Genomic DNA, 24,918 nt, shown 5'->3' on the forward strand with positions numbered 1-24,918 from the left:
AACAAAATAACTTCATGTAGACAGTTTGATTCCAACTTCAAACAGCCCAAAGGAAATGCCACGAAATTTTGATGTGGTTATTCCTGGATCACGGGCTTCCCTGGTGACTGACTCAGTGATAAAGAACCTGGCTGCAATGCAGGAGACACAGGTTCCATCCTTGGGTTGGGAAGATCCTCTGGAGAAGGAAATAGCAACCCACTCTAGTATTCTTACCTGGGAAACCCCATGGGCAGAGGAGCCTGACGGGCTACAGCCCAAAGGGTCACAAAAGAGTCGGACACGACTTAGTGACTAAATAACAACTCCCGCATCACAGGATTAGGATTTTTTTTTCTTACTGTGTCATTCGGTACTTATCAGTTATTCAACTGATTTAATTTTTCACAGGAAAAATAATTATTTTAAGTGGTCCCTACCCTGCCGGGATCAACTCTGAGATGTCTTATAGTTTGTACAACATGATCTCATTTATGTAAAATAAATATACATATGTGCATATATATACACACATATTCAAAGGAAGAAACACACCAAAATATTAACAGTAATCAGGCCAAGATAACGCGATAGCAGTTTGTCTTCACTTTCTTTTTACTTTTCCATATTTCCAAAATTTTCTACAGTGTAATAAATAGACAACACTTTGTAATTTTAAAAACTATAGTTTGTCACAGCCATTACGTCTTTCCAGGTGGTCATCGAAGTGTCTGAGCTCAAACCCTGCAATGCAAGGCCACTCTTGTCTCTGGTGCCTTTTGAAGCCCACATGTTCACACAGAAAACCCACACCTGTAATAATGAACTTGGCATTTCTGTTGAGGGGAAGTCATTCACACGACAACTTGGACTGGTCTAGGGACTTCTTCACACCTGGGAAGAAAAGAAACTAGGGAAAAAGGATCTGCTCGGAGTCCAGCCAGGCTCCTGCCATGAACAGTGTGCACATCAACCTTGCTCCCTGCTTGCTGTGATGGGAACAAGCTCTCAAGCACGGAAGGCGACTCCCGCCCCTGCCTCTCCTCCCATCTGAAGGACCAGCCTCAGCCAGTTGCTCCTTCATCACTCAGGGCGGCTGCACGTGTGCACGGTCTTGGACGGGGCCGGGCTGTACCTGCCAGACCGCTCACATACAGCTCGACTAACGCGGGCCGAGCTAGGAAGGAAGTGTGCTGCGGTGGTTACCAACCCAGACCAGGGAGTCAAAAGGCCTGAGCTACAGTCCTGCCACTTCCTAGCTAAGTGACTCTTGGAAAGTCACTAACAGACTCTGGGCCTCAGTTTCTTCATTGGCTAAATATGGATAATAATAGAGTAACTTGCTCTTGTGGGTTGTTGTGAGGATTAAATGAGTTAATATGTGTTAGGTGTTTTCAATCTGTCCATCTCTTGGTAAACGTTCAACAAGTATCTGTGTGTTTTCATCGTCATCATCCCAGGGCTTTGCCCACCCAAGGAAGCCACAAGGAACTCGAAGATGATAAAGACAGAGGGCTTCAAACAGCTTGTGGAGTTGAGGGGAAAGGTCTAAAGAGGGTACGACAGGAATAAGAATCCAAGGTCAATTACGGTGACCATAGGGAGGTATAAAAGGGAAAAGAGGTCAAGATGGGAGAAGGCTTCCCAAAGGCAGCAGCAATGGAGGACTGAGCCCCTGGCTTAGCAGAAGCTCAACTGAAAACTCAACAGGCAGCTCTAGGGACAAGGGCGGGAGTTTAGGGCAGTGGGATAAGAAGCAGCAAAGGCTGAAAAGAAAGTGGGGGATGACTTTTGGGGCCAAGAACCTCTGCAAGAAGCTGAAGCATGGGCCCAGGCGAGGCGGTGAGGCTGGACAGGATCCATGGTCCCCTCTTCCGTCTCGCTGTCATGTTCATTCCTGCCATCCCTCAGTTTTCTGATGAAGCTCATCCCCTCGGCAGAGCCCCCTGTGGCCCCGGACCAGAGCAGGCCCCCCAGCGACATACTGTCAGTACACTTTGAGAGCGCTGCAGGGACACGTGCACACATTGGTCTAGCTCTTTGAGGAATGCCTGATTCCTGCACTAGACTGTAATCTCCACGAGGGTAAAGGCTACGCTTCATTTCTCTTGTCCTCTATCCCCAGCTGAACGTAGTACCCGGGACAAAGTAGCAAGAGGTAAAAATGTTTGTTGGATAAATGAATGAATGAAGAATGAATAAACAAAGGAAACTATCAAATTAAGAATTTTTCTCATGCTCCTGCTAAGGACCAGCCACGGTCCGAGCAGCAGTGATCTCTCTGGAAATGCTCTCTACCTCCCTCCTACACACAAAGTGGAGAAATGGAGAAAGAAAGTGTTATTGATATATTTTGACATTCTAGACTAAAAGCTGTTATACAAGAAGCAAAGAATTAATAGCCATCATCTCTCAAATTTATACTGCACTACTCAAGGGCTGAATTCAAGGACTTTTTAAAAACAGCAGCAAGTACTCCTCTTCACACTTCAGCCACTCTGCCTCTCCTTCTCTTCTTCTCTTAACCTAGCAATCTTGCCCGCAAAACGGATCTGAAAAAGAAGAGAAACAGTGGAGCTTCACAGCCCATTGCAATGGGAATCTTAGGGGCTAGGAGGTGAACTGGGAGATTTAAAATCACCATTGCAACCTACAAGAGAAAGATGACACCTACACACGGAGCTCAAAGGGACAAGCTTTCCCTTCCCAAGATCCAGAAAAAGTACCTCTAGTGTGGCCTTGATGGGTATAAACTATGTCAACATTCCAGTGGGACTTTGCAATATGTCAGAACATAGGAGCATTTAAGGAGTTTTTCCCCAAAGAGCAAAGGGTTACCAGTCTGCTATTTTGCCACAGAATGAAAATGACCAATTAGTTTCTAAACAACCAGGAGGCTACATCTAATACGACCTATCTTCTTGGATGCTGTCCTGGAAAGTGCACACACACACACACACACTTCACCTTTAAATCACTGGGAACGAATGGGATAGCTCCCAGGAATTTAGGTAAGCACCAAAGAGTGGAGCCATCAAGTCACCAGTAGCTTATGGTCATGGCTGAGGACACAGCAGAGCTGGTGGGAATCTCTATGCTGTCCCTTATGATCCAGCCAACCGCCCTGAGCCTCAGTTCTTTCCACCTGTAAAGTTCATTCATTCCCCGCAATCATTCATTTATTCCCCAAATAGTCACTGATGGAAACTATTGTGGGAACCAAAAATAGAGCCATGAACAAGCCAATGGCCTTTTTTTGGAGAGTTGATGGCCTCCAGATCAGGCAATGACAATGACCTCAGATGGTGGGTGCGTGACTCCAAGACAGTAAGAATAATGATGGCTGCCATTCATTGGATTCCTACGACTGCCAGACCCCGAGCTCAATTTGAGACTCATGATCTAATGGAATCTTCACAACAGTTCAGTGAGATAGAGATCACTTAAAGAGGGAGAAAATATAAAATAAGAAGTTAAGCAGCTCTCGAGGCCATATACTAGTCACAGGTGGAGCCAGGATTCAAACCCAGAGCCAGCTTCTAGTGGCTTCAACTTAACCCCCAGCCCCACTCTATGTCTGGCCCAAGCAGCCCGTGTTCCCAGGATGTACAAGTCCCTTTTCCTGAGCTGCTCAGGTTACATCCCACCCTTCTCTCCCCTAAGACACTTCAGCTCTTCTGGCTTCAGCCAGAAAAGATCACAGCACACTTGTTGAATGAATGCTGGCTTACTTTTTTTTTTTTTCCAGTTTGGCAATTTAAAGTAATTAACGTCATTTAGTCAGGCATGTTATTAAGTCAACATTCAAGGGAGGGTGGATCAGGGGAAATGAATATACCAGGTTATATAAATATCAATTTACTCACTGACTAAAATATCACAGAACTTCATCATATGTCAAATATTTCAGTCCCTTTTATTTTTGCTTTTTTACATTTAAAGATGAATCCATTCCCTGACACAAGTAGAACAAGTTTATGGTACAAAGACTCCTGGGAAATAACATTAGCAAAGATGCAGGGGAGACTTTAGCACGATGGGATGTGTTTTCTGCCTCCCCCAGCATGGATTCTACTCTGTCTTCTCTTGGCCATGTTGCTGAGTCCGCCTTGTCTTCTCAAGAGTTTGCCCTCACTGCTCCTCAGAGACTCTAAGTACCTAAAGGTGGAGGCAGCAGGATCTCCCTACCTCCCTCTACTCCAGCAGGGGCCTGGTTCAGACAAAGGAAGAGTAACAGATCTTGGGAGGATGGACGGTCAATGGCAAAATGGTAAGAGTACCACCCATCTCACGGTGGAGCTGACAGGCAACGTGTAGGATGGGCCGTCCTTGGCAACCATGCTGAGTCTCAGCGCCGAGGGTCATTGGAGCTCTATGGAGTGCAGCAGACTCAGGGAGAAGTAGATCCCAGAGCTCAGCAGCATCAGAGCCAGAGCTGGAACCTGGACCTCAGACTCGAGCCAGAGTCCTGCCCTCTCTAGACCTGCAACCCTCGGGCCCAGCCCCATCACATCCAAACAACCAGAAAAACCCAGGAAACCAAGTCAGCAAACCCACATCCAGAGGGTAGGAAGATAAATTCTTGGAAGGAGGTGGGGTCACCAAACTGACCTTCCAAAAAGAAATAAATATGAATGGAATAGTCACTTTTGCATCTGGGAGTTGGACTGGTCCTCCACCTGACTGTCCCAGCACTAGCTTTGTGATCTTGGGCCCAGGTTCCTCAAATGCAACACAGGATGGAAAACTACTCAGGGCTGGTTGTGAGGATTAAAGTGAAAGGGTCTCTTCATGCACTTGCTCATTCAACAGATGCTCAGGCAGCATCTCCTTGGGCCAGCCACTGGGCATGCCAAGAAGGACCAAGGCCTCATGCCTCCCCTCTGAATGAAGACCCCTGGTCAGAGAGGAGATGAGAAAACAAATAACTGCCCACTAGGTATAATAACAAATACCAGATGCAGCGGCTGCTCTGCGAGGAGGAGACCCGATATAACACGGGTACAAATATTCTTTGCAAATTCTCTAAGTGCTAAGCAAGAGATCAGGTATTTTGAAGACTACTGCTCATCTGTGCTTCCCAAACTTCCCTCTCACATCTTCTCACATCTCCTCCCCATTGCCCCCATCATGCCATCCCCACATTGCCACTAACTGGGTTTCCCATGCCAACGGCAACACTTGGGACCAATTAAGGTGGCCACTGGCAATAGGAAGAGGCAAATGCAAACACGGGTAATTAAGACTACAGGGGTCACAGTCAGGTGGCCCTAAGATCAAGAACCAATGCCACCACTTATACTAGCTTTGTGACCTTGGATAAGTCACTTCACCTCCCGGAATCTAAAGGTTCCCATCGAGAAAATGGGGCTCTCACAGCACCCATCACATGGAGTTCTTGAGAAGACGAAATGAAATTTGCACAGAGACCTTAGCATCAAAAGAGGCTGATGGACATTAGCTATCACCATCTATTATTGTTATTGTGGAAAACACAACTTTAGTCTCAAAGATGAATGCTACACATTCCAGAACAAAATTAATTCAGCCAATCATTTACCCTGGTAACATTTAGACCACTTTTCTTCCCTTAACACATTTATTAGGTTATGAAATCAATGTATTGCTCACAGCCAGCCCTCTAAAATGAATAGAATAGAATAGGTTAGGGTAGTCTAGATTAGGGTAGAAGAGAAGAGAAGAGAAGAGAATAAAATACAGTAGGGCAGAGTGCAGTCTGATCAAATAGACCAGACTGCACTGCAGGAAATAAAGCCTAGTGGATTCATGAAACTGGTGTTTCCCATGTGAAGCTGTGCGGAATGGGTTCACTGAACCATGTTTTTCTCACTGTGGACCATGGCCAAAAAAGTTTGAAAGCCACTGACTTAGAAAAAATGCAGTTGTATGCCCAAGGAGCCCCCGGGGGAGCAATTCTTGTACCAGGGCGATTAGGAATAACCTTTATGGGAAGCAGATGGCGTCTTTCATAGTGATGTTCACCAAACAATTTTCTGTTACAGGGTTGGTAACCACAGGTCCCAGGAACCTATTTGGTAAGAAGAAAAAACCATCGTTGACAGGTCAACAAATTTCTCCCCATCTTACAAATTGGAGAATGGCCGCTGTAACCCCGCTCAGTGATTTATAAATAAGCTGCTTCAACAATCAGACATGCTCCTGGGTACCTTCTGACTAACAAGATAAAATGCCTGACAAAGCCCCCATACCTATTGCAGAGAAAACCTCCAGTCATGCCATGCACGCCACAGAGGGCTGCGCCCAGTGCCAGCTTTAGGCTGGGCTCAGAGGCTGAGTGCCACCGGCCCAGGCCCAGGATGGAACAGACTCCACATGGACACACAGACATGGAAGCAAACCATGGCAGAAAGATGTGCGTATTTCCTCCCAGCAGAAAAGAGAGGGAATAACTGGATCTCTGGGGGAAGCCAGGGCCTTCCTGGGGTGGCATACAATAGCATTTCTCAAAGCACGGTCTCCAGAACCCATCAGAATTAACAGACACTTGTTAATGCAGATTCCTGGGCCCTGGACCAAGCTTACTGAGTCCAGATCTTTTATGATAGGTCCCTCGGAATTATACATTTTAAGCAGCTCCTCGGGTGGTATTTCTGCACACCGAAGTCTGACATCCTCCAGAGTCCGGGCCCAGCAACCAGACAAGGACAACAGGGTCAGCAGTGTCGACGGCTGGAATGGCCTGGGCCGAGGCACGGAGGCGTGACCCAGCCTGACGGGTGTGGGACTGTGCGCGGCGTGCTGTCACCAAAGCATCTGGGGCAAGGATGCCAAAGGTGACCACAGCAGAAAAGCGACTTTGGCACCCCGCACAGCCCTGCATGCCTCATTGAGTATTCCACGAGTGCTTGTTGAAGCAGGAAGGAAGGAATGAGGGAAGGAAGAAGCAAGAAAACATTCCCAACATTTGGTCAAAAGCCAATGGGTTCTTATAAGTCTGTTAAGACAGCTAACAATTTTCCTAAACCATGAGATTCTCCCCCAAAAGAAGCATTTGGTCCTGTGAACCTCTCTTGTGGAAAAGGAGAAGGTTGAGACCTCAGGTTATCAGATGGATTTATTAGTAATATATAAACACTCAACTGTCAGGCTTCCCAGGTGACTCAGTGGTAAAGAATCCGCCTGCCAATGCAGAAGACGAAGGTTTGATCCCTGGGTCGGAAGATCCCTTGGAGAAGGAAATGGCAACCCACTCCAGTATCCTTGCCAGAAAAATGCTATGGACAGAAGAGCCTAGCGGGCTACAGTCCGTGGCAAGCTAAGTCCACGGGGTTGCAAAGAGTCAGACACAGTTGAGCAACTGAGCGTGCACACATACACACACACACTTGATTAATCATTCAGTTTCCTACTCACTTCACTAATGTAGATCCCGTTACTAAGGGGGCCATTCCCCGTTGATGCATTGGGACAAGATATCTTGGCTGTTAAAAAAGAGAGACCTTGGGGGAACAGTTTCTCTAGGTGAAAGTCAGGCTTAAATGTGATGTAATCCGAAGAACTGTTACAAAGGCCCCTCTGCCTGGGGAGTAGAGAAGACTTCCTGTGGAGGGCGGCAGGGGAGCTTTGAAAAGCTGGGGCAGGGAGGGGAGGCCATGAGGCTAGAGGCTGCCTCCCCTGGTCCTGGGAGAAGCCAGCACAGGGTCATGACGCCTTTCTCCCGTCTATGGCCTCAGTGCCCTGATCAACACACAAGCGAGCGGGCTGAGGGGGAAATGTCAGAGGTCACACATGGCCCACTCCTGAAGCACGGTGACCCCTGGGGCATGCCACCAGGTCCCAAGCACGTACCCCCAAGTTGGAAGGGCTGGGCCGGTTCCCACAACCTGCCCCAACTAGGAGATCTCACGCCCTTCTGGGTGAGTCTTCAGGCTCAGTAGGAAGGTAGGAGACGGCACCAAATTCTGATGGCTGTGGGGTGTTGATGTTGTGGCCGTTCAGGCGCTCAGTCATGTCCAGCTCTTTCTGATCCCATGCACTGGAGCCCACCAGGCTCCCCTCTCCATGGGACTTCCCAGGCAAAAATACTCAAGTGGGTTGCCATTTCCTTCTCCAGAGGATCTTCCCAGCCCAAGGATCAAACCTGTGTCTCCTGCTTTGCAGGCGGATTCTTTACCACTGAGCCACCACAGACCACACAGCAAATTCCCGCTATGATAAGACACGGAGGGCTCCACAGAGCAAAAATCACCCGGCAAGTTTCACCAGGCTCCATAGACTAACATGCCAGGGAGGAGCCAGACTCAAGACTCTTCAGGAACCTCAAAATGCCAGATTCTGTGGACCTGATACTGGGAGAAGGCGGGGCTGGAGCTAAACGACCCCCCATTAAACCCATATCATTTAGTTCTCTCCTCCCAGCCAGATGCTCCAGCTCAGCTCAGAGGGGCTGTGCTGGGTGCAGATTCTCAGCGTGTGCAGGGGCCAGGCCGGAGGAAGAGAAGGGACAATTGAACTCCCACGATACCAATGCAAATCACCCAAACTTGCTTTCTGGTTTCTCACAAGGTCTCATCCTGGTGGAGGTGCTGGAAGGAGCCTATGCAGAGAGGATGCCCAGGAGCGGGGAGCGCTGCACCGTGGATGCTGCAGCAGACGAAGACGCAGTTCCCAAACGCCTGCAATGCACAGACGCAGAAACACTGTCCCCAGGATGTACAAAATAACCAAACAAAATACCTAAACACTTGTAAAACAAAAGGAAGCCACACAGGGAAGGTGACATGCTCAGCAAACACCGTGCGGCATCTCGAGGTCAGCAGGGCGCTGGAGAAGGCCAGGTAATGACCCCACGCGAAGGTGAAAGGAAGGGAAATTAAAATTCACATTTCTCCCTAATGTCACCAGGAACGTGGCAGTGGAGCACTTGGTGGAATTAGCTGCAGCAGCTTCCTAATTGCCTCTGCCGAGCTGCCGCCCCCAGGTTGATGGCGGCGGCTGCAGCGGCCCCATCGGTCTCGCCTGGTGCTCCTGCCGCAGCGGCTCAGCTTGGCACTGCGGAGGCACCGCCAGGACCCCTCTGCTGGGCTGGAAGGCTCCAGAGTGGGGAGACTCAGCCACGTTTTCAGGGGGCTGATGGAGTTGGGCTGGGATGTTCCCCAAGGAGAAGGAGAGAGAGGGTCGTGGGCTGGAAGTGAGGACCAGCTGGCTGGAAGGTCTGGCAGTCCCTGCTGGCACCAAGCAGGCTGTGGGCAAGGGACCCATCCCCAGGGCTTCAGGGTTGGAGAGCTGGAGCTGGGAGGCAGCCCTGACTTTTTGCAGCATTTGCACCTGATGATGGGGGCTCAGAAAACCCAGTGTTGGAGGGTAATGCAGAAAGGAATGTGAAAGACCATGCTTTGGTCTGTGCTCAAGAGCGCTGTTCCCATCACCAGCGCGTGAGCATCAGGAAAAGGCTCCTTTGTGTATCTGCACATTCATGCATTCCACAGACAGCCCCGGAAGCCCACCCCAAAGGCAGCTCTGCCCTAAGTGCCAAAGGAAGACCCTCTCCCTGAACGAGCCTGCCCTGGGAGATTTCAGGTCCAGCTTACCTGCCTCCTTCTCCACATCCCCACCCCCAGTGAAAGAGATAAGGGTCCTCAGGATATCACACTTCCCCAGAACTGCCTGGGCTCAGACAGATCCGCCAGACTCTTTCCATGCAAAATACAGCTGACCCTGTGGGCCCAAGGGCTGGAGCCTTCAAGTTAACTGTCAATCATGCAGAAAAACATGCATGATTCTCTTTTCCCAGAGAGAAAAAGAAAAAGAAGCTCCAACAAATATCCAGGAAAGACAAAGAGTGGGGATGACAAAAAAGGGGAAGCTAAAATTTAGTGGGCACTTTCCAGATGTCCAGTTCTATGCTAAGACTGTTACTGCATATTGACAATGCTCACCATGATCCCATTTTACAAATAAGGAAGTGAAACTCACTAGAGCCAGGCTGGATCTCAAAGTCAGATCCATCATGTATTAATACCGGGGTCCCAGAGCCCAACCTGGCTCTTCCACATCATGGGATATACACAAAGGGAAACTTAGTCAAATTCAGTGAGATTCTCAAAAAGGCTTCTTAAGAGTCAGCCCTCAAAAGGGGAGGGATGGCTGACCCTCAAAAGAAATCAAAAGACAAGCAATATTGTTTTAGTACCAAAAAAAAAAAAAAAAAAAGGAAAAGTATAGAAACCTAGAGGGCGAACTGGGCTCATCCCTCTTTCCAGCTCCTTTTTCATTCTGTATTATGAAAGCAGATGACAGTTCACCAAAATGAGAATTCTGTTGGGGAAAGGATTAACAGCATAGAAGAAATTGCCACCAACCGCCTGAGGAGTCACTAGCAGGCCAAGACCAAAGCGTGGGGAATATTTCATCCTAGGAGTACCCAGATGTCCCTCCTCAGACCTCACCCCAGGCCAGGCAGCTGAACAGGACTCACAAGACACAGTTCCATGCCTGCCTGGGTCACTTGGAGCTGGGCATTCTTGGTCAAAGGAATATTCTCTGTCTTGGTTTCTGCATCTCTAACATACAGATAATGACAGAACCAAACACAGGAGTGGTTGTGAGAAATTAAACGAAACCATACAAATAAAGCACATATGGCACCACATGCAAAGTACCTGCCTCATTATTATGATTCCTGCCTAAGAAGACCCTGTGGGGCTCAGTGGTGGGCAGCTCTGGTGGAGGGACTGCCGAGTGGCCTGATTTAAAGCTTACCCCCTCAGTGCACAAACTACTGTCTTCAGCAGCCAACCAGCCCTGATATGTGGAAGCAGCTCCTGAAGAAAAATAATAACAACAGCAGCAGTCGCTTGCCTTTTGTAAATATTTCCTCTGAGCCACTTATTGTCAACCATCCTGTGTGCATCTTCTCACTTGCATCTCTCATCACCACCCTAGAAGTCAGTACCATTGTGCCCATTTGACAGATAAGAACACTGAGGTTCAGCAACTGACTTGTCAGGGGTCTGAGACTAGTCAGCAGTAGCATTGGACTGTACCCTTGGGAGGTGGGTCTCAGATCCAGACTTTTACCTCTACATGGTTCTGTCTTCCCAAGACCAACTGCTTCTCTTTAAAATAAAATGTAAAAAACCCATAATCCTCTAATTTCTTTCTCAGTTTATATATTTTTCATATCACTCATAAGGCATTTGTTTCATGCAAAAGTAACTGAAAATCTTGTTGTTTAAATAGGAATTCCAACTATGTTTCCATAATTCTGAAATTCCTGTTCCAGGAAATGTGTCTTGCTGGCTTTTTTCAATAGATTAGTGAGCTGTGAGCCCTTTCCTGAGAGGCTTACATCTTATTTTGGGGTGACCAGATGACTCCTGATGTTCTGAAATACTGGAACCTAGCTACAGACCCTGGAATTTTAAAGTAGTTACTAGTCTTTAACAAAGGGAAGACAGCGTGTGTATATCAAAACACGCCAACACACACACACACACACACACACACACACACATACGTCTTTTACTGGTTGCCTGACGATGATTCCTTCAACGTATGCCTTCAAAAGCACAGCTTTCTGAAAGAAACCCAAGCCAATATCAAAAAGAAATAACATTCGAACTTGAGCTTGAGGGTCCCAGAAATCAAACAATCATCACTGACATGACTGCCTGCGTGCATGTTCAGTCACATCCGACTCTTTGTGACCCCAAGCACTGTAGTCAGGCTCCTCTGTCCATGGAATTTTATGGATAATGCTTGCCTATTCTTTAGGCAAGAATATTGGAGTGGGTCGTCATTTCCTACTCCAGGGGATCTTTCTGACCCAGAGATTAGACCTGAGTCTCTTGCGTCTCCTCATTGGCAGGCAGTTTCTTTACCACTCAGCCACCTGGGAAGCCCCTTCATTGATGTCAAGGGGGGCAAAAACCTATGCTTACTGAGCTGTTTGGACATGATGCAGTATATTGAGTTAAGAGAAATTTCACTGATGATGGAAACTGGTAGGAGGCTAGGAGTAAAGCCATATGTTATGACTCGTGGCCAAAGATTACCTACCTCCAACGGATTTACTGCCTCCCACACCTATTGTTCTTTTTACACTATTTTTCCACCTCTGCCTTGACAAAGCACAATGGAAGCGGTATTTCGGATGGCGCAGGTACAAAGAGCCAAACGCCTGCCCCGTGTTTCTCTCACCTTGCCTTGCAAATTACAGTACACACGGATAACAGGAACAAAAGTGACTTCCCCAACTGCCCACCTGTACTGTACAAAAGACGGGATGGGAAGAATTAGGAAAAGAAAGCAAAAAATAAAAACATCCACCTCCATGGGAACATAATGAATACTTCTGTTTGCCTTTGTGCCCCGTCACATTAAATGTGCGAGACATATATGGCCTTATCCTATGAACTCATTGTGGGATCAAAGTGACTAAAATTCCAGAAGTTTCTCTTGCTCTTCATTAATAATGAAGTTGAAACTGTAAGTGAGAGAGTGGCCCAGAGAACTAAGGCTTCCCAGGTGCCACCTATTGTTCGAAGCTACGTCATCTGTGTTCTACCATCTAGCCCTCCCCAAAGTCCTATGATACAGGAGCTTTTATTAATAGTTCTACTCTGTCAAAGCATAAACCAAGGCCCAGAGAGAGAAAGTTAGTGACTGACAGAGTGGAATTCAACACCAAAGCACATGCTTTGAAGAAAAAAAAAAATCTCTTCAGGGTCTTCCCTGGTAGTCCAGGGGTTAAGAGTCTGCTTGCCAATGCAGGGGACACAGGTTCGACCCCTGGTCCAGGAGGATCCCACATGTCGTGCGGCAACTGAGCCCATGTACCACAGCTACTAAGCCTGTGTGCCCAAGAGCTTCTGCTCGGAAACGAGACGCCACCACAATGAGAAGCTCATGCACCACGAGCAGAGAAAGCCAGGTGCAGCAACAAAGATCCAGTGCAGCCAAAAGTTAAAATTAACACAGTTTTACAAATAAATAAAAGTGTTTTAAAAATCTCCTTTCAGCTGTGCATGGCTCACTGCAATAGAAATCTAGACCCTGTTTATTTAACTTATATGCAGAGTACATCATGTGAAATGCCAGGCTGGATGAAGCACAAACTGGAATCAAGATTGCTGGGAGAAATATCAATAACCTCAGATATGCAGATGACACCACCCTTATGGCAGAAAGTGAAGAGGAGCTAAGCAGCCTCTTGATGAAAGTGAAAGAGGAGAGTGAAAAAGTTGGTTTAAAACATTAAAAAAGACTAAGATCATGGTATCCGGTCCCATCACTTCATGGCAAATACATGGGGATACAATGGAAACAGTGACAGACTTTATTTTCTTGGGCTCCAAAATCACTGTGGATAGTGACTGCAGCCATGAAATTAAAAGACGCTTGCTCCTTGGAAGAAAAGCTATGACAAACCTAGGCAGTGTATTAAAAAGCAGAGACATTACTTTGCCAACAAAAGTCCGGCTAGTCAAAGCTATGGTTTTTCCAGTAGTCATGCACAGATGTGAGAGCTGGACCATAAAGAAGGCTGAGCTCCGAAGAATTGCTGCTTTTGAACTGTGGTGTTGGAGAAGATTCTTGACAGTCCGTGGACAGCAAAGAGATGAAACCAGTCAATCCTAAAGGAAATCAACCCTGAATATTCATTGGAAGGACTGATGGCTGAAGCTACAATACTTTTGCCACCTGATGTGAAGAGCCAACTCATTGGAAAAGACCCTGATGCTGGGAAAGATTGAAGGCAGGAATAGAAGGGGATGACAGAGGATGAGATGGTTGGATGGCATGAGACTGAACAAACTCTGGGAGATGGTGAAGAACAGGGAGGCCTGACGTGCTGCAGTCCACGGGGTCATGAAGAGTCAGACATGACTGAGCAACTAAACAACAACAACAGATTCTTTACTGGGAGCCCAGAGTTCCAAAGAAGGAAATGCAAGGTCACGTTTATAGCATCGGTTCGGGGCGGGGGGGGGGGGAGCGGGGGGCGGTGTCTAAAACGTGGTGGCATCTCCAAGGGCAAATTTTACCACTGATTCCATTTTAACACACAACACTAAAGTCTCAGAAAAAGGAATCAAACCATCAAGTGTGAGAAACATGTCCTCAGGAGCCAAACTCAGGGACCTGAGCAAACGGATAAAGAGCAGGTTTGACTTTTGGAGGAAAACGTGATGGGAAATGCTCCCTGCTTTTTGCAGAATGGCTGAGGCCTTGTTCCTTAGCCAAGACTGAATCCTGCTCAGGAGCTCCGCAAGGTTATTCTTTTCCTTGGCAGCTCTGGTTGAGCAGAGGTGTAAGGTACTCAACAGCCCCCCTTCTGCCCTGCCAGCCAGGGCCCCTCTAGTCAACCTTCCCTGTCTCCCTTAGGAACCATTCCTGGCCCATCATGGCACAAACTCCCATGGAACAAGGGAAGTCTTCCCCCAACTTGTGGGGGCCCATCACCCACAAAGTCAGTCTTTGCTGCCAACAGAACACCTCCTGAAATCCCACCTGTGGAAGCACATCTAGAGGAAAGAAACCAGAGAGGCCGCCAGCATCCACCCACCCAGCCCTTCTCATCCTGCTGAGGTCCTGACGACCCCACTGAAGCTGTGCTCATGTGGGAGCAGCCCACACAGGTGATGCACAGTGCAGAGAAAAGTCAAAGGCTTGGGGGTCAGAACGCTCCCATCTGAGTCCAGCCCCACCATCTTCTTGCGTTCCATCTCCCTGAGCCGCAAGCCACCGGTGACAGGTAGAAAACACAGGCCATCTCCCAGTGCAACTAAAGACCCCAGCAGACGTCTTGCATTATCTACTTTAATACAAAGAATGCTTGTCTCATTACTCTCCCCCCAAAAAGTCCCTTTCCTTCCTGTCTAGTCCCACTGAAAAGTCTGTTCTCCTGAGCCGGTTAGAATCTTGGTAGATTTTAAGAAGCCTCCAGGGCAGTCAGACTCTCTGGATCCATCAGTCCCGGGTACCAATGGTTTGGGGGTGATTTTCTAAACTATGTGGTCCTTCCTCAGTTGATCCACCACCTGCACAGCAGGGCAAGCCAGGAACGGGGTACCAGGAAGCCCCCGAGATAGTTCCTCAACCCCGATGTCTCATGTGGGCATCGCCCCGACTCTAGGAGGAAGTGAGCCGACCTTGAGGAGGAGAATAAAAGGTCTGGGCAGAGGCTGGGTCCACTGTGGCCTCCTCCTCCCACTCTGCAGTACCTGGCTCCTCAGACTCCTCTCGTCAGGTGCCAGGTGGGACCACCTTCCTCCCTGCCGGCACCTGGCACCCACTCCCCCGTTCAGGCACTCGCTCACTTGCGTCTATGGAGTTGGCCCCACAGATGCTCACTGAAGGTTATCTGAAGAGCTCGTCTCTGTCTCACGCCACCAATAATGACTTTCACAGCTCAATCGCGGAAAGCTTCTACGTGCCAGGCACCGCGCTAAGTGCTTTACGCCTTTTATTTCATTTAATCTTCATCACAGCCTGTAAAGTAGAAGATACCAGTCTCCTCTCACATTGGAGAGAGCAGGTTCAGAAGCATCATGCTGCAAGGTGACCCAGCTAGGAAACGGCAGATCTGGGACTCAACGCCAAGTCCATCTGACGCCAAACCCTGTCCTCTCAGCTGTTTTCTTAGGTTCTAATTGTTTTCGAAGTAATTTCCCAGATGTTATCTCATTTAATCCTCCAAAACACCCAGGAAGTAGGGAAATGCAGGTATTACTCACATTGTTTTCAAACAGGAAGGGGGGATGAAAAAAGGTCACACAAAGACAAGAGAGGACAGCAGTACTGCGGCCAGGCAAGCAGACTCCAGAAGCCCAGCTCAGTCACCTGGGGGCAGCTGCTTCATTTCCATAAGCCTCAACTTCCAAATCTGAAAAATGGGCGAATGGTAGTACCTGAGTCATCAGGTAGCCAAGAGATTTCAGTGGGATGACGCATGTCAGGTATTCATCCGGTACCTGGAATGTAGGAACTCCTGAGGGAATGCTACCTGTTCTTACTATTACATTAGACAGTTTGCCCAAGGCCACTCAGGAAATACCTACAGAAAAGACACGAAGACAAACACCACAGCTCTTAGACTCCTAGGCCAGTGACCTTTTTCTATGCTTTAACAACACTGCAGCTTCCAAGATGTATGTCTCTGAAAACGCTCCAAGCTCTGCACCTATTACAATGATGAAAAAAGATGGGCAAAGGACGCCTCCCCAGCTGACTGTGGCCAGAACATCAAAATAGAATGAGAGGATGAGCTACCCAGCAGGGAAAAGAGAAAGCCAAAATGAGCACGACCTGTCCTGCAGGGGGCTTCACCCGAGTCCCGATGGGCCCCCTCCTTGCTGTGATGCTCAGCTATCATCATCTTGAAATTCTTCATAACTTTTTAACAAATGGAACCACGTTTTGCTTTCCCACTGGGTCCCGCAAATTATGTCAGTGGTCCCCAATCTTTCTGGCACCAGGGACCCTTTTCATGAAAGACCATTCTTCCATGGGATCAGGGATGGGGTGGATGGTTTGAGGATGATTCCAGTGCATTACATTTATTGTGCACTTCATTTCTATTATTAATACATCAGCTCCACCTCAGATCATCAGGCATGAGATCCCGGAGACTAGGGACCCCTGATGTAGCTGGTCCTGGTCTCAGCAGGTCCTCCACTGCAGCTGCCTATAATGTCTCAGATGCCAGACAACCTGAGCCTAGTGGACTGGATCATTCGGTTCTGTCCTAGCACCCCAGTTCACCCACTCAAGCCGCACTTGCTAGCAGCCCAAGAGGACAAGGACAACCTTCCCCATCAGCAGGCAGCATCTGGCACATTCTGTGATGAGCAGCCTCTGTCTCTACTGGCATGCGTGCACATGCATGCACAAACTTAATAAGTGGTAAGGACATGTACCAGCCCCAAATATCATCTGGCAGTTGCTTCACCTAAAATGAATAACCAGCAGTATGGTCTGCGAACCCACAGCCATACATAACCATGTCCAACTTGCCTGTCCAGATTGTTTACGTGGTAATGGCTCTCTTAACCTTGGGGGGGTACTGTTTTCCAATACTGGATGCCAAGATGAATACACGGGAGGGCACAAAGTGAAGAAAGAAGCATCTATTTCTTGTCAAGAGATAATGCTCTCCTTTCCAATATGGCCTTGAACTGCCCATTAATAGGTGGCTACCGAGTTGTTTATTTCCATAATCTTGATGTGGGATAACCAAGAAGCTCAGCAACATCTAACCATGATACACCTTATATGTAATGCCTTATTTAAACAGCCTTGGAATGAGCACCCAACGAGTGTTATACCATTTATTAAAGACACCCTGCACCCTTTTCAAAGTTATGCCTGTAAAATGACTTTCTTCTGAAAAGTAGACACGCTGGCTACACAAAGAGAAATCCCTTAAAACACATCAGCTGAGCAGATGCCTCACCTTCAGAGGGTGAGCTGTGGTCCAGGTCGGACTGTCAGGAACGAGTCTCTGAGGCTGGCTTTGCATTTCAGGGACCATCAGCTAAATGTGCTGGTCACTAAATACTCAGGGAAAGCAAGCATCCTCCCCTTCCTCTCCATTTTCTTCTCTTGAAGGAGAAGCTCACTTTTGCTTAATGGACCAGAGAGGGCTGATGAAGATTCTATCAATATCGCCAGGAGCCTGACATGAGGAACTTTTCCTCTCGCTACATGATACACAAAAGCCTCACTGCAGCCACTGGAGATGAAGCAAAGGCCATTATGTCTCTTGTATAAAAATTACATTAAAAGAGGAGTGGGGGAGGGGGGCTCTCATATGCTAATTCATAGGCTGGCATTTACGACATCTATTTCATTTTTTCTCAGTCTCAGCCATAGCAAATCTCTAAGTCCAATCAGAGTGTCCCAGGGAACATGAAAGCTGTGAAAAGTCTCTGTCTGGAAGACGCTGTGGATCTCAGTTTGGGAGGCTGTTTTGGCAAGCACTGTGACTGCAAAAGATGGGGACCCCTGAAATAAACACCACTCACTTCTGACGGAGGCTACATACTTGGATAAAGAAAAAGCCATGAGTTGGTATCTGTAATGAGAGATCCAGACTAATGACAGTCTGGAAACAAAGGATCCTTGAGAGAATGTACACCTCTTTCACTAAGCCCAACATAGCAAGTCATTTATTGCTCTAGGTGTGCAGGAGCATTAAACACCTAGCAAGGGTCAATCGATGACTGAAAAACCTAAACCCCCAAACTTGACTTCCACAAATGTGTGCTCCAAAGTGCAGGACAATGGGATATCCGGCAGGGCCACAGGTGCCCAGGGTACTGTTTCACATTTCTTTTACTTTTGTTCATCCTGATACATGGCTAGTGCGAGTGAGTGATGGTTGCTCAATCATGCCTGACTCTTTGCAACCCCGTGGACGGCAGCCTGCCAGACTCCTCTGTTCATGGAATTCTCCAGGCAAGATGACTGGAGTGGGTTGCCATTTCCTTCTCCAGATACATGGCTATGTCTTCTTCAAAACTGGAAATGTTATTTGTGCTTGCCCCTGCCCGACAGATTTTATGAGGTAGCTTGGTACTCGTGTGTTTGCCTAAAAGCACATTGGTATTAGAATAAATAAGACAAGATAAAACTAGCCTGAGAGCACCAGAGCAATTGATCAAATTTAATAACTACATTGGATTAAAAATCTGAAGTTTACCTCCGATGAGAAAACCATGCCTACGTTTTCACCTCACTTAACTTTGACTAGCGTTGTAAATCTGAGCAATGCAGGCTGCAGCAGTTCCTAATAAGGGAAAAAGCAAAGCAGAAATATTTCTGGCAGAAAAGAAACTTTGAGAAAAAGAAGGAAAGAAAAAGAAAAGAACAAAAGAAGCTCAGGCTTAGCAAAGTCGTACAAAAAGAACTTTATCTGGTCAGCAAGTGACCGAGTATGAGTGTATAAATGCAGTAAGATATATGCGTGGGTAAGAAGCATGAAATGAATTCCAACCGGTTTACCCTGCTCTGCTGATGTCCTGGTGATTGGGCTAATGAGACCAATAAACTGCCCTGAAAGACTGAAAACTGTCATTTCCAAGATTTCAAGACTTTGAAAAATAATCTGCCAGGGAGAAGTCCAGTAATTGAAGTGGTGCCATGAATTAAAACATGGGCAGCGTAGATTGAATGCATTAATCTCGCAGGATGACAAATAACTGTGTTTATTCAACAAAAATGTTCAGCCAAGTAGCGCCTCCCCAGTAAAAGCAATCTGTAGAGTGTCAGGCTTCCTATAGGCAACACAGCGCTGCTACCTAATTCCTGATAAGTGAATACTCCTATTTAATTATTTAAAAGACCATCGATTTCCACATTGATGAAAAGTCATAATTATCAAAATGGCAATAAAGACCCAACCTTTCACTTTGCTGACTCTGTCCTGTGGAAAGAGACATCACATTCATATATTAAAGCCGCCCTCTCAATAAATAGTTGATAATGCAAAAAACTGGTTATGCATTCCAAGGAGAGCACATTTGATAAGTGCGGCACGAGGTGTCCAAGGTAAATGTCAATTCTTTTCTAGCATTAATGGCAGAGACATACAGTACCTGTATTTCCGCTGTGTATTTATCACCATGATTCTGGAAAATGTAATTAGAATCCTTCATTCCCGTGAACATACATTCCCTGAATGCAGAACTAAATAGAACGACAAATCCAGCTCCAACCAAATTCTCCCAGAGAGGGATGAAATGAGAATCACATCAGTTTAATACCTTTTATTGTGAATGTTAGGGGTGTGGAGCCCAAGTGTTTAACAGACTAGGTTACTGGACCTACTAGAATGCTTCTCACTGAATCCCAAAATAGAAAGATAATGAAACAGTACCTCTCCAAGAGAACCCACACAAAGCGCATTCTCTGGGGAAAATGAAGCAAGATAGAGGCAGCTGAATATTGGCATGAATATGTCAAATAGGAAAGTTAATTAAAAGTTGAAGTGAATGGAAACCCCTGCAGTATCTGCCAGCTAAGGAGGGCAGGACACAGGCACACAGCCGCATAAGAGCACTTCGCTTTCAGGGGCCCGAGGTCTTCTAACAACCAGAAAAACCTCTCAAAATTGACTCCAACTCCAACATACAAGTCCCATGTTCTTCCATTCTGCATTGGAAACAGTCTACTTTGCTAAAAAGCAGATTCTTTTTTTATTACAATCAAAAATATCCTCTTTATAAAGAACTAATAGATTGCTATTCCTGCACTAGGCAAAGAAAACAAAAAGACAAAAAATAGGAAGTCTGGCAGTGGATATCAGATATATTATTGTAAGCTAAAGCCATGGTAATGAACAAAGAGACAACTAATGAAATATTCTCCTTTCTAAATCCGTGACAATGAGGCACATTATTAAATACCTATAATTATATTGATAAAATCACTGATAATACTGCTATCTTGAATTATATTATCTAAAAAAAAACCTGTTACCCTGTTATAAAAACGGCAGTTTTCCCAGTCTCCAAACTCCTTAAAATAGGTGGCCAATTATTATTTAACTTACATTCACAATAACTATTTTGCAAAGTTTTTGCCTTAGTTCAAAAATTACTAAACTCCCATTCTAAAAATGAACACCTTACATCAATTCATAACATAAAATGTCAATTAGAAAAATTACATAGAGTACATAAAATTGTTCAGTGGTATACAATATACCTTACTTAACTGAAATCAAGTTTAAATGTCCATGCCTTAAAAGTATAATTACAATCTATCATGCAACACCCTTGAATCCTCTTATTGCAGTGTTAATGCATTGTTCAACCAAGTTTCCAAACTCATTTCGAGAGTATCTTAATTGTCAAAGATGCAATGATGTGACAAAAGGGTATAGAAAGTTTTAACTCAGAGGAGTAATGTCTCATGGCCAGAAACTTAAAAAGAAGAGAAAGGCAACAGTCTCCTTGCTTTTCCAAATGATGCTACGCCTCCCCACACTCTGAGCACCTCACATCATTTCTCATTCATACTCTGAGCTCTCTAAATCAATCTTCATTGTTGATTATAAAGATCATAATGAAGGGCATAATGAAGGGCAACGGGCCAAGACAGCCAAAAGATATCTCCCCAAGTTGTCTACCATGCCCTGCCCCATGGAAGTCCTTGCCTAGCCAGAGAAAGCCACAGTCAGAGGACGTCATGGTCGGTGACTGCAATTCAGAGCAGAAGAAATGCCCACCCCAGCACCTAATGGCCAGCAACACCTCATCTTCCCCTTGGTGTCAGATTACAGAATGCCAGGCAACAGTAAGAAATGACAAAAAAGACATAAACAGCTGGAAATAATTACCCAATTGTCCAGCAGTAAGCATGACAAAAGCAAAGTAAGGCTTGTGAATTCAGTATCAGAAAGGATGCTGATGAGAAGGTAACAGAAGGGTTTTAGCTTTTTCCAGTTTGCTATCAGAGAGTAGCCAACAATATGCTTGGTTGATGGGATTTTGTGTGGGGTGTGTGTGTGTGTGAACTTCAGAGAGAAGGAAAAAATATATTTCATGGGCTCCTACAAAATGTGAGTACAAGATATGTAAGCACAATAAAAAAAAAACAAAACGCTCACAGGCTCTGAGGAGATACTTTCAGAGTTGCTATAACTAAACTACAACAGGCAGATGAAAAATATTTCTTTAAAGTTATACAAAATATTCTCTTCTTTAAAAGCATAAGCTAAATACACAGGCAATGCAATAGGCCAGAACTCTTCACATAAAACATCTGACACACAGGCAAAATGCCAAAGCAGGCTACAGACTGGTCCAGATTAAAAGAACACGAGCAAAAGAAGCAACTCCTATAAGCTGAGAGGCAGGTCACAGGTATGTGAATTACCATTGTCCATAAAGGCACATCATAACCTCAAGGTTTTATCAACTGCCTATAATTCAATGAATTCCATCCCCAAATAACAGGTGAGAAAACAGTCTTTCCAAGGTTTCAGAGAATATGGCTACTGACAATTTTTAAGCCAGGCTAACCTCTGTCATTCCATTGTGGGATGATGCTTCATTACGATACTTAGATTTCATGTGACAAACTGTTTCATACAATGTCCCCAAAAACGCTACTCTCTAAAGCAGAATGCCATAAATAAAATACGTACTTGGTTACCAGGCAGCATGCATGACACATATGTTACATTGGCCCAAAAAGCACAGCTTTAAATGCTTAAAAGTTAACTTAACAATTTAAGCTGTTTGTACCCATTTTCAGAGAATTACCCTGAAAGGGCAATTTTATTTTCTATCTTTGAGAGAATTCTTGGATTAATCCTATTGATTTGTTAACTTGAAATTCTTTTTTATCCCCTCTAATCTCTCCTCCCCAGCCCATTTCCCCTGCCCCTTTTTTTTTTCCCCTTGGAGGGGAGCGCAAAGGACTATCTATCTCACAGTGTAATTTTAAGCATAATGCTGCCTGTTTGAATTAAAATTGATGCAGCTTCTGATAAAAGCCTAATAATCAATTCTCCATTCTCATGACTCTCTAGAATATATGGACGCGGACCAATGTCTTAAGTTTGAGGAGTACTCTCATAGGTTATTACCCAGCAGTGCAGCTGAGTGGAAAGATAACCACATTCATTCCCCTTATCTGTAATGATGTAATGCATGCTAGCCCTGGGTCTAGATGATTGGGGAATAATGGGATTGTACAACTGCAGGGATGACAAACAATAGTGCAGCGTCTTTCCCTGATACACTGAACCCCAGCCTGCAGCGTGGGCAAGGTGAAAACCAGCATAACATAGGCTCTGATTCTGCCCCTTGCATGAAGTTAGCATTTTTTGGCCAGAGGAGCATCTGCTCTCATACTGAAACAGCAATACCGACAGAGAGAGGAGAGCCATGCAAAAAACACTCAGTTTCCGAGCCTCGGCCAGGACAGTGCCACTGAGTATCCTGCTTTTCTTTGTGTTTAGAATCAAGTGTCATCTAAAAATAACTGGTTGGTAGGGAGAAGTCACTGGCACAGTACATTGCCAAGAAACCGGAGGATCAGAGGCACCTCTGATAACTGATGCTGCTCTGGGTTCACGTTTGTTTGGAAAACTAAATCTGCCTCCATTTTCTGTGCTGGAAAAAATCATCGCTTCCTGCCACCACAGAAATCTTACCTTTTGCAGAAGCTGGGAGCCGGAGTACTTCGCGGCGATAGATTTTATCTCTCCACCAAACGCAGAGGCCCAGAGCTTCACCCTATAGGGAGAAAGGGCAGAGGAACAAATGTAACAGCGTGTCACAGTCAACACGCACGCACACGCACACACGGGGGCTGTGGCTGAAGGAACCGGGAGGTATAACACTGGAGGGAAAAAAAAGAAAAAGAAAAAGCGCCTTGGTAGAAACTGCCAGCACCAAACTGCAGAGCGCACCGCGGAGGGGGCTCGAGGGGGGGGGGTGGGGTCACATAGTTCAAAATGCGCAAAGTGCCCCCAGGCTCTCTGGAAAGATCACTAAATTTTACGTGAATCATTGCCTGAGAACTTGACCACCCAAACTGGGCATCACCTGGCAAAGATTAGTCGGAAGAAATTCACCCACCCTCTCCCGCCCCCCAAAGAAGTGAGACGGCAAGATAGCAAAGAGCTCCGGTAAACGACCCACGTAAGTTGGATGCGGTAAACAGGCTTCAAAGTTCGTGCTGTCACTGGCGGTGAGCCTCTCCAGGTCTCCTCTCCAGGTCTCACTCGCCAGCCCGGGGAGGGGGCGAGGGACTCCCACCCCAGCCTGGCCGCCCCACGCGGGTGCGGGCCGGCAGGTGCTAGAGACGAGGCCGACGACCGCGGCAGGTCCCGTCCGGCCGCACCTGCAGGAGCCCAAACTTGGGCACAGCGGGTCGCGGGAGGCCGGGATCCCCTCCCCGGGCGGCGCAGGACCCCGCACTTACACGGAGAGAGGGATCTGCTGCTCCGAGCGCACCACGTCCCCCAGCGCGGCGTAGAGAAGCGCGGCGGCCAGGAGCGCCCAGGGCCCCCGGGACGCGCGGCGCTGCCAGCCCAGTCCGGCCATGCTGGGCTCCCTCCGACGCGCCGGCAGCAGCGACAGAAGCGGCCGCGGGGAGCTGCGCCGAGCGGGCGGTGGGCGAGCGCGCCGGGCTGCCTGCTCCGCGCCGCCCCGCCTGCCTCTCGCGCGCCGGGCGCACTTGGGGAGCAGAAAAAGGAGCGGGGCGGGGTGGGGGGCGGAGGGCGGAGAGGAGGAGGGAGTGGGGAGAGGTGGAGAGGGAGGCAGGCGGGGGAGGAGGCAGGGAGACGCGCCTCTCGCAGCGGCGGCCGCCCGGCCCCGCCTCGGCGGCCCCGGGAGTCCGGCGGGCCGCGGCGGGAGGGCGGGAGGCGCCGCGCGGGCGGGGACTTGCAAACTCGCGTGTCCTTGGCCGCGGCGGAGCGCGCCCTGCCCCGCCCGGCCCACTGCGGCCGCCGAGTTCTTTACAACTCCGCAGTCCGCCGCCGCGGGCGCCACTCTCGGGCTGACCCCCGGCCGGCCCCAGCGACCCCGCACCCCGAGCTGGTTGGAGATGGGGGGTGTGGGGAGCCGCGCAGGCTGGAGGCCAGGGCCCCCTGGCTGGGTCACAGGGTGCTGAGGAGCGCAGAGGTGGCGCGACCCCCGGCCCCGCCGGGCAGTTTTCCGGCGGGCAAGGGGTGCGAGGAAGAGGCCAAAGTCTGAAGCAGGGGCCGGGGCTCGCGGCGGAGTACTGGGTCGCGCGGGGTGGAGTGCGGCGGGGATGGCAGCGGGGCTCGGCGGTCAGGCGCGGGCACTGCTGCGTGGCCGCCTGCCGCCGCTCCTCCGGTCGCGGCGCCGACCAGGGAAGGCGCGGAGGGCGGCGCTGCCGGCGCGGCGCGGGCTCACGAGCGCGGGGCTCCGGGCTTCGGGCCGCGGCGGGGCCGGCTTGGCGCGCCCGAACCCG

At 47.8% G+C, this 24,918-nt stretch overlaps 1 protein-coding gene across 4 annotated transcripts in view; it reads right to left on the reverse strand.

The window, feature by feature from the left end:
- Positions 1-24,180, reverse strand: part of CACNA2D3 (calcium voltage-gated channel auxiliary subunit alpha2delta 3) — an 846,876-nt gene extending 822,696 nt beyond the window's left edge. For 3 of the 4 annotated variants that reach the window (XR_006337469.1, XM_043885642.1, XM_043885643.1), the window contains exons 1-2: positions 23,905-24,158; positions 23,132-23,213 (exon numbers count right to left, since the gene is read on the reverse strand). Coding sequence is in view for 3 of the 4 variants with exons in the window: in XM_043885642.1 (XP_043741577.1) it covers positions 23,132-23,213; positions 23,905-24,026 (204 nt within the window). In the remaining variant the exon portion in view is untranslated. Of the gene's footprint in view, positions 1-23,131; positions 23,214-23,904 lie in introns of all 4 variants that reach the window. The other variant, XM_043885641.1, reaches the window with a different exon arrangement.
- Between the last annotated feature and the right edge of the window lie 738 nt (positions 24,181-24,918).

The sequence above is a fragment of the Cervus elaphus genome, chromosome 24 (assembly GCF_910594005.1).
Source record: "Cervus elaphus chromosome 24, mCerEla1.1, whole genome shotgun sequence".
Lineage (NCBI taxonomy): Eukaryota > Metazoa > Chordata > Mammalia > Artiodactyla > Cervidae > Cervus > Cervus elaphus.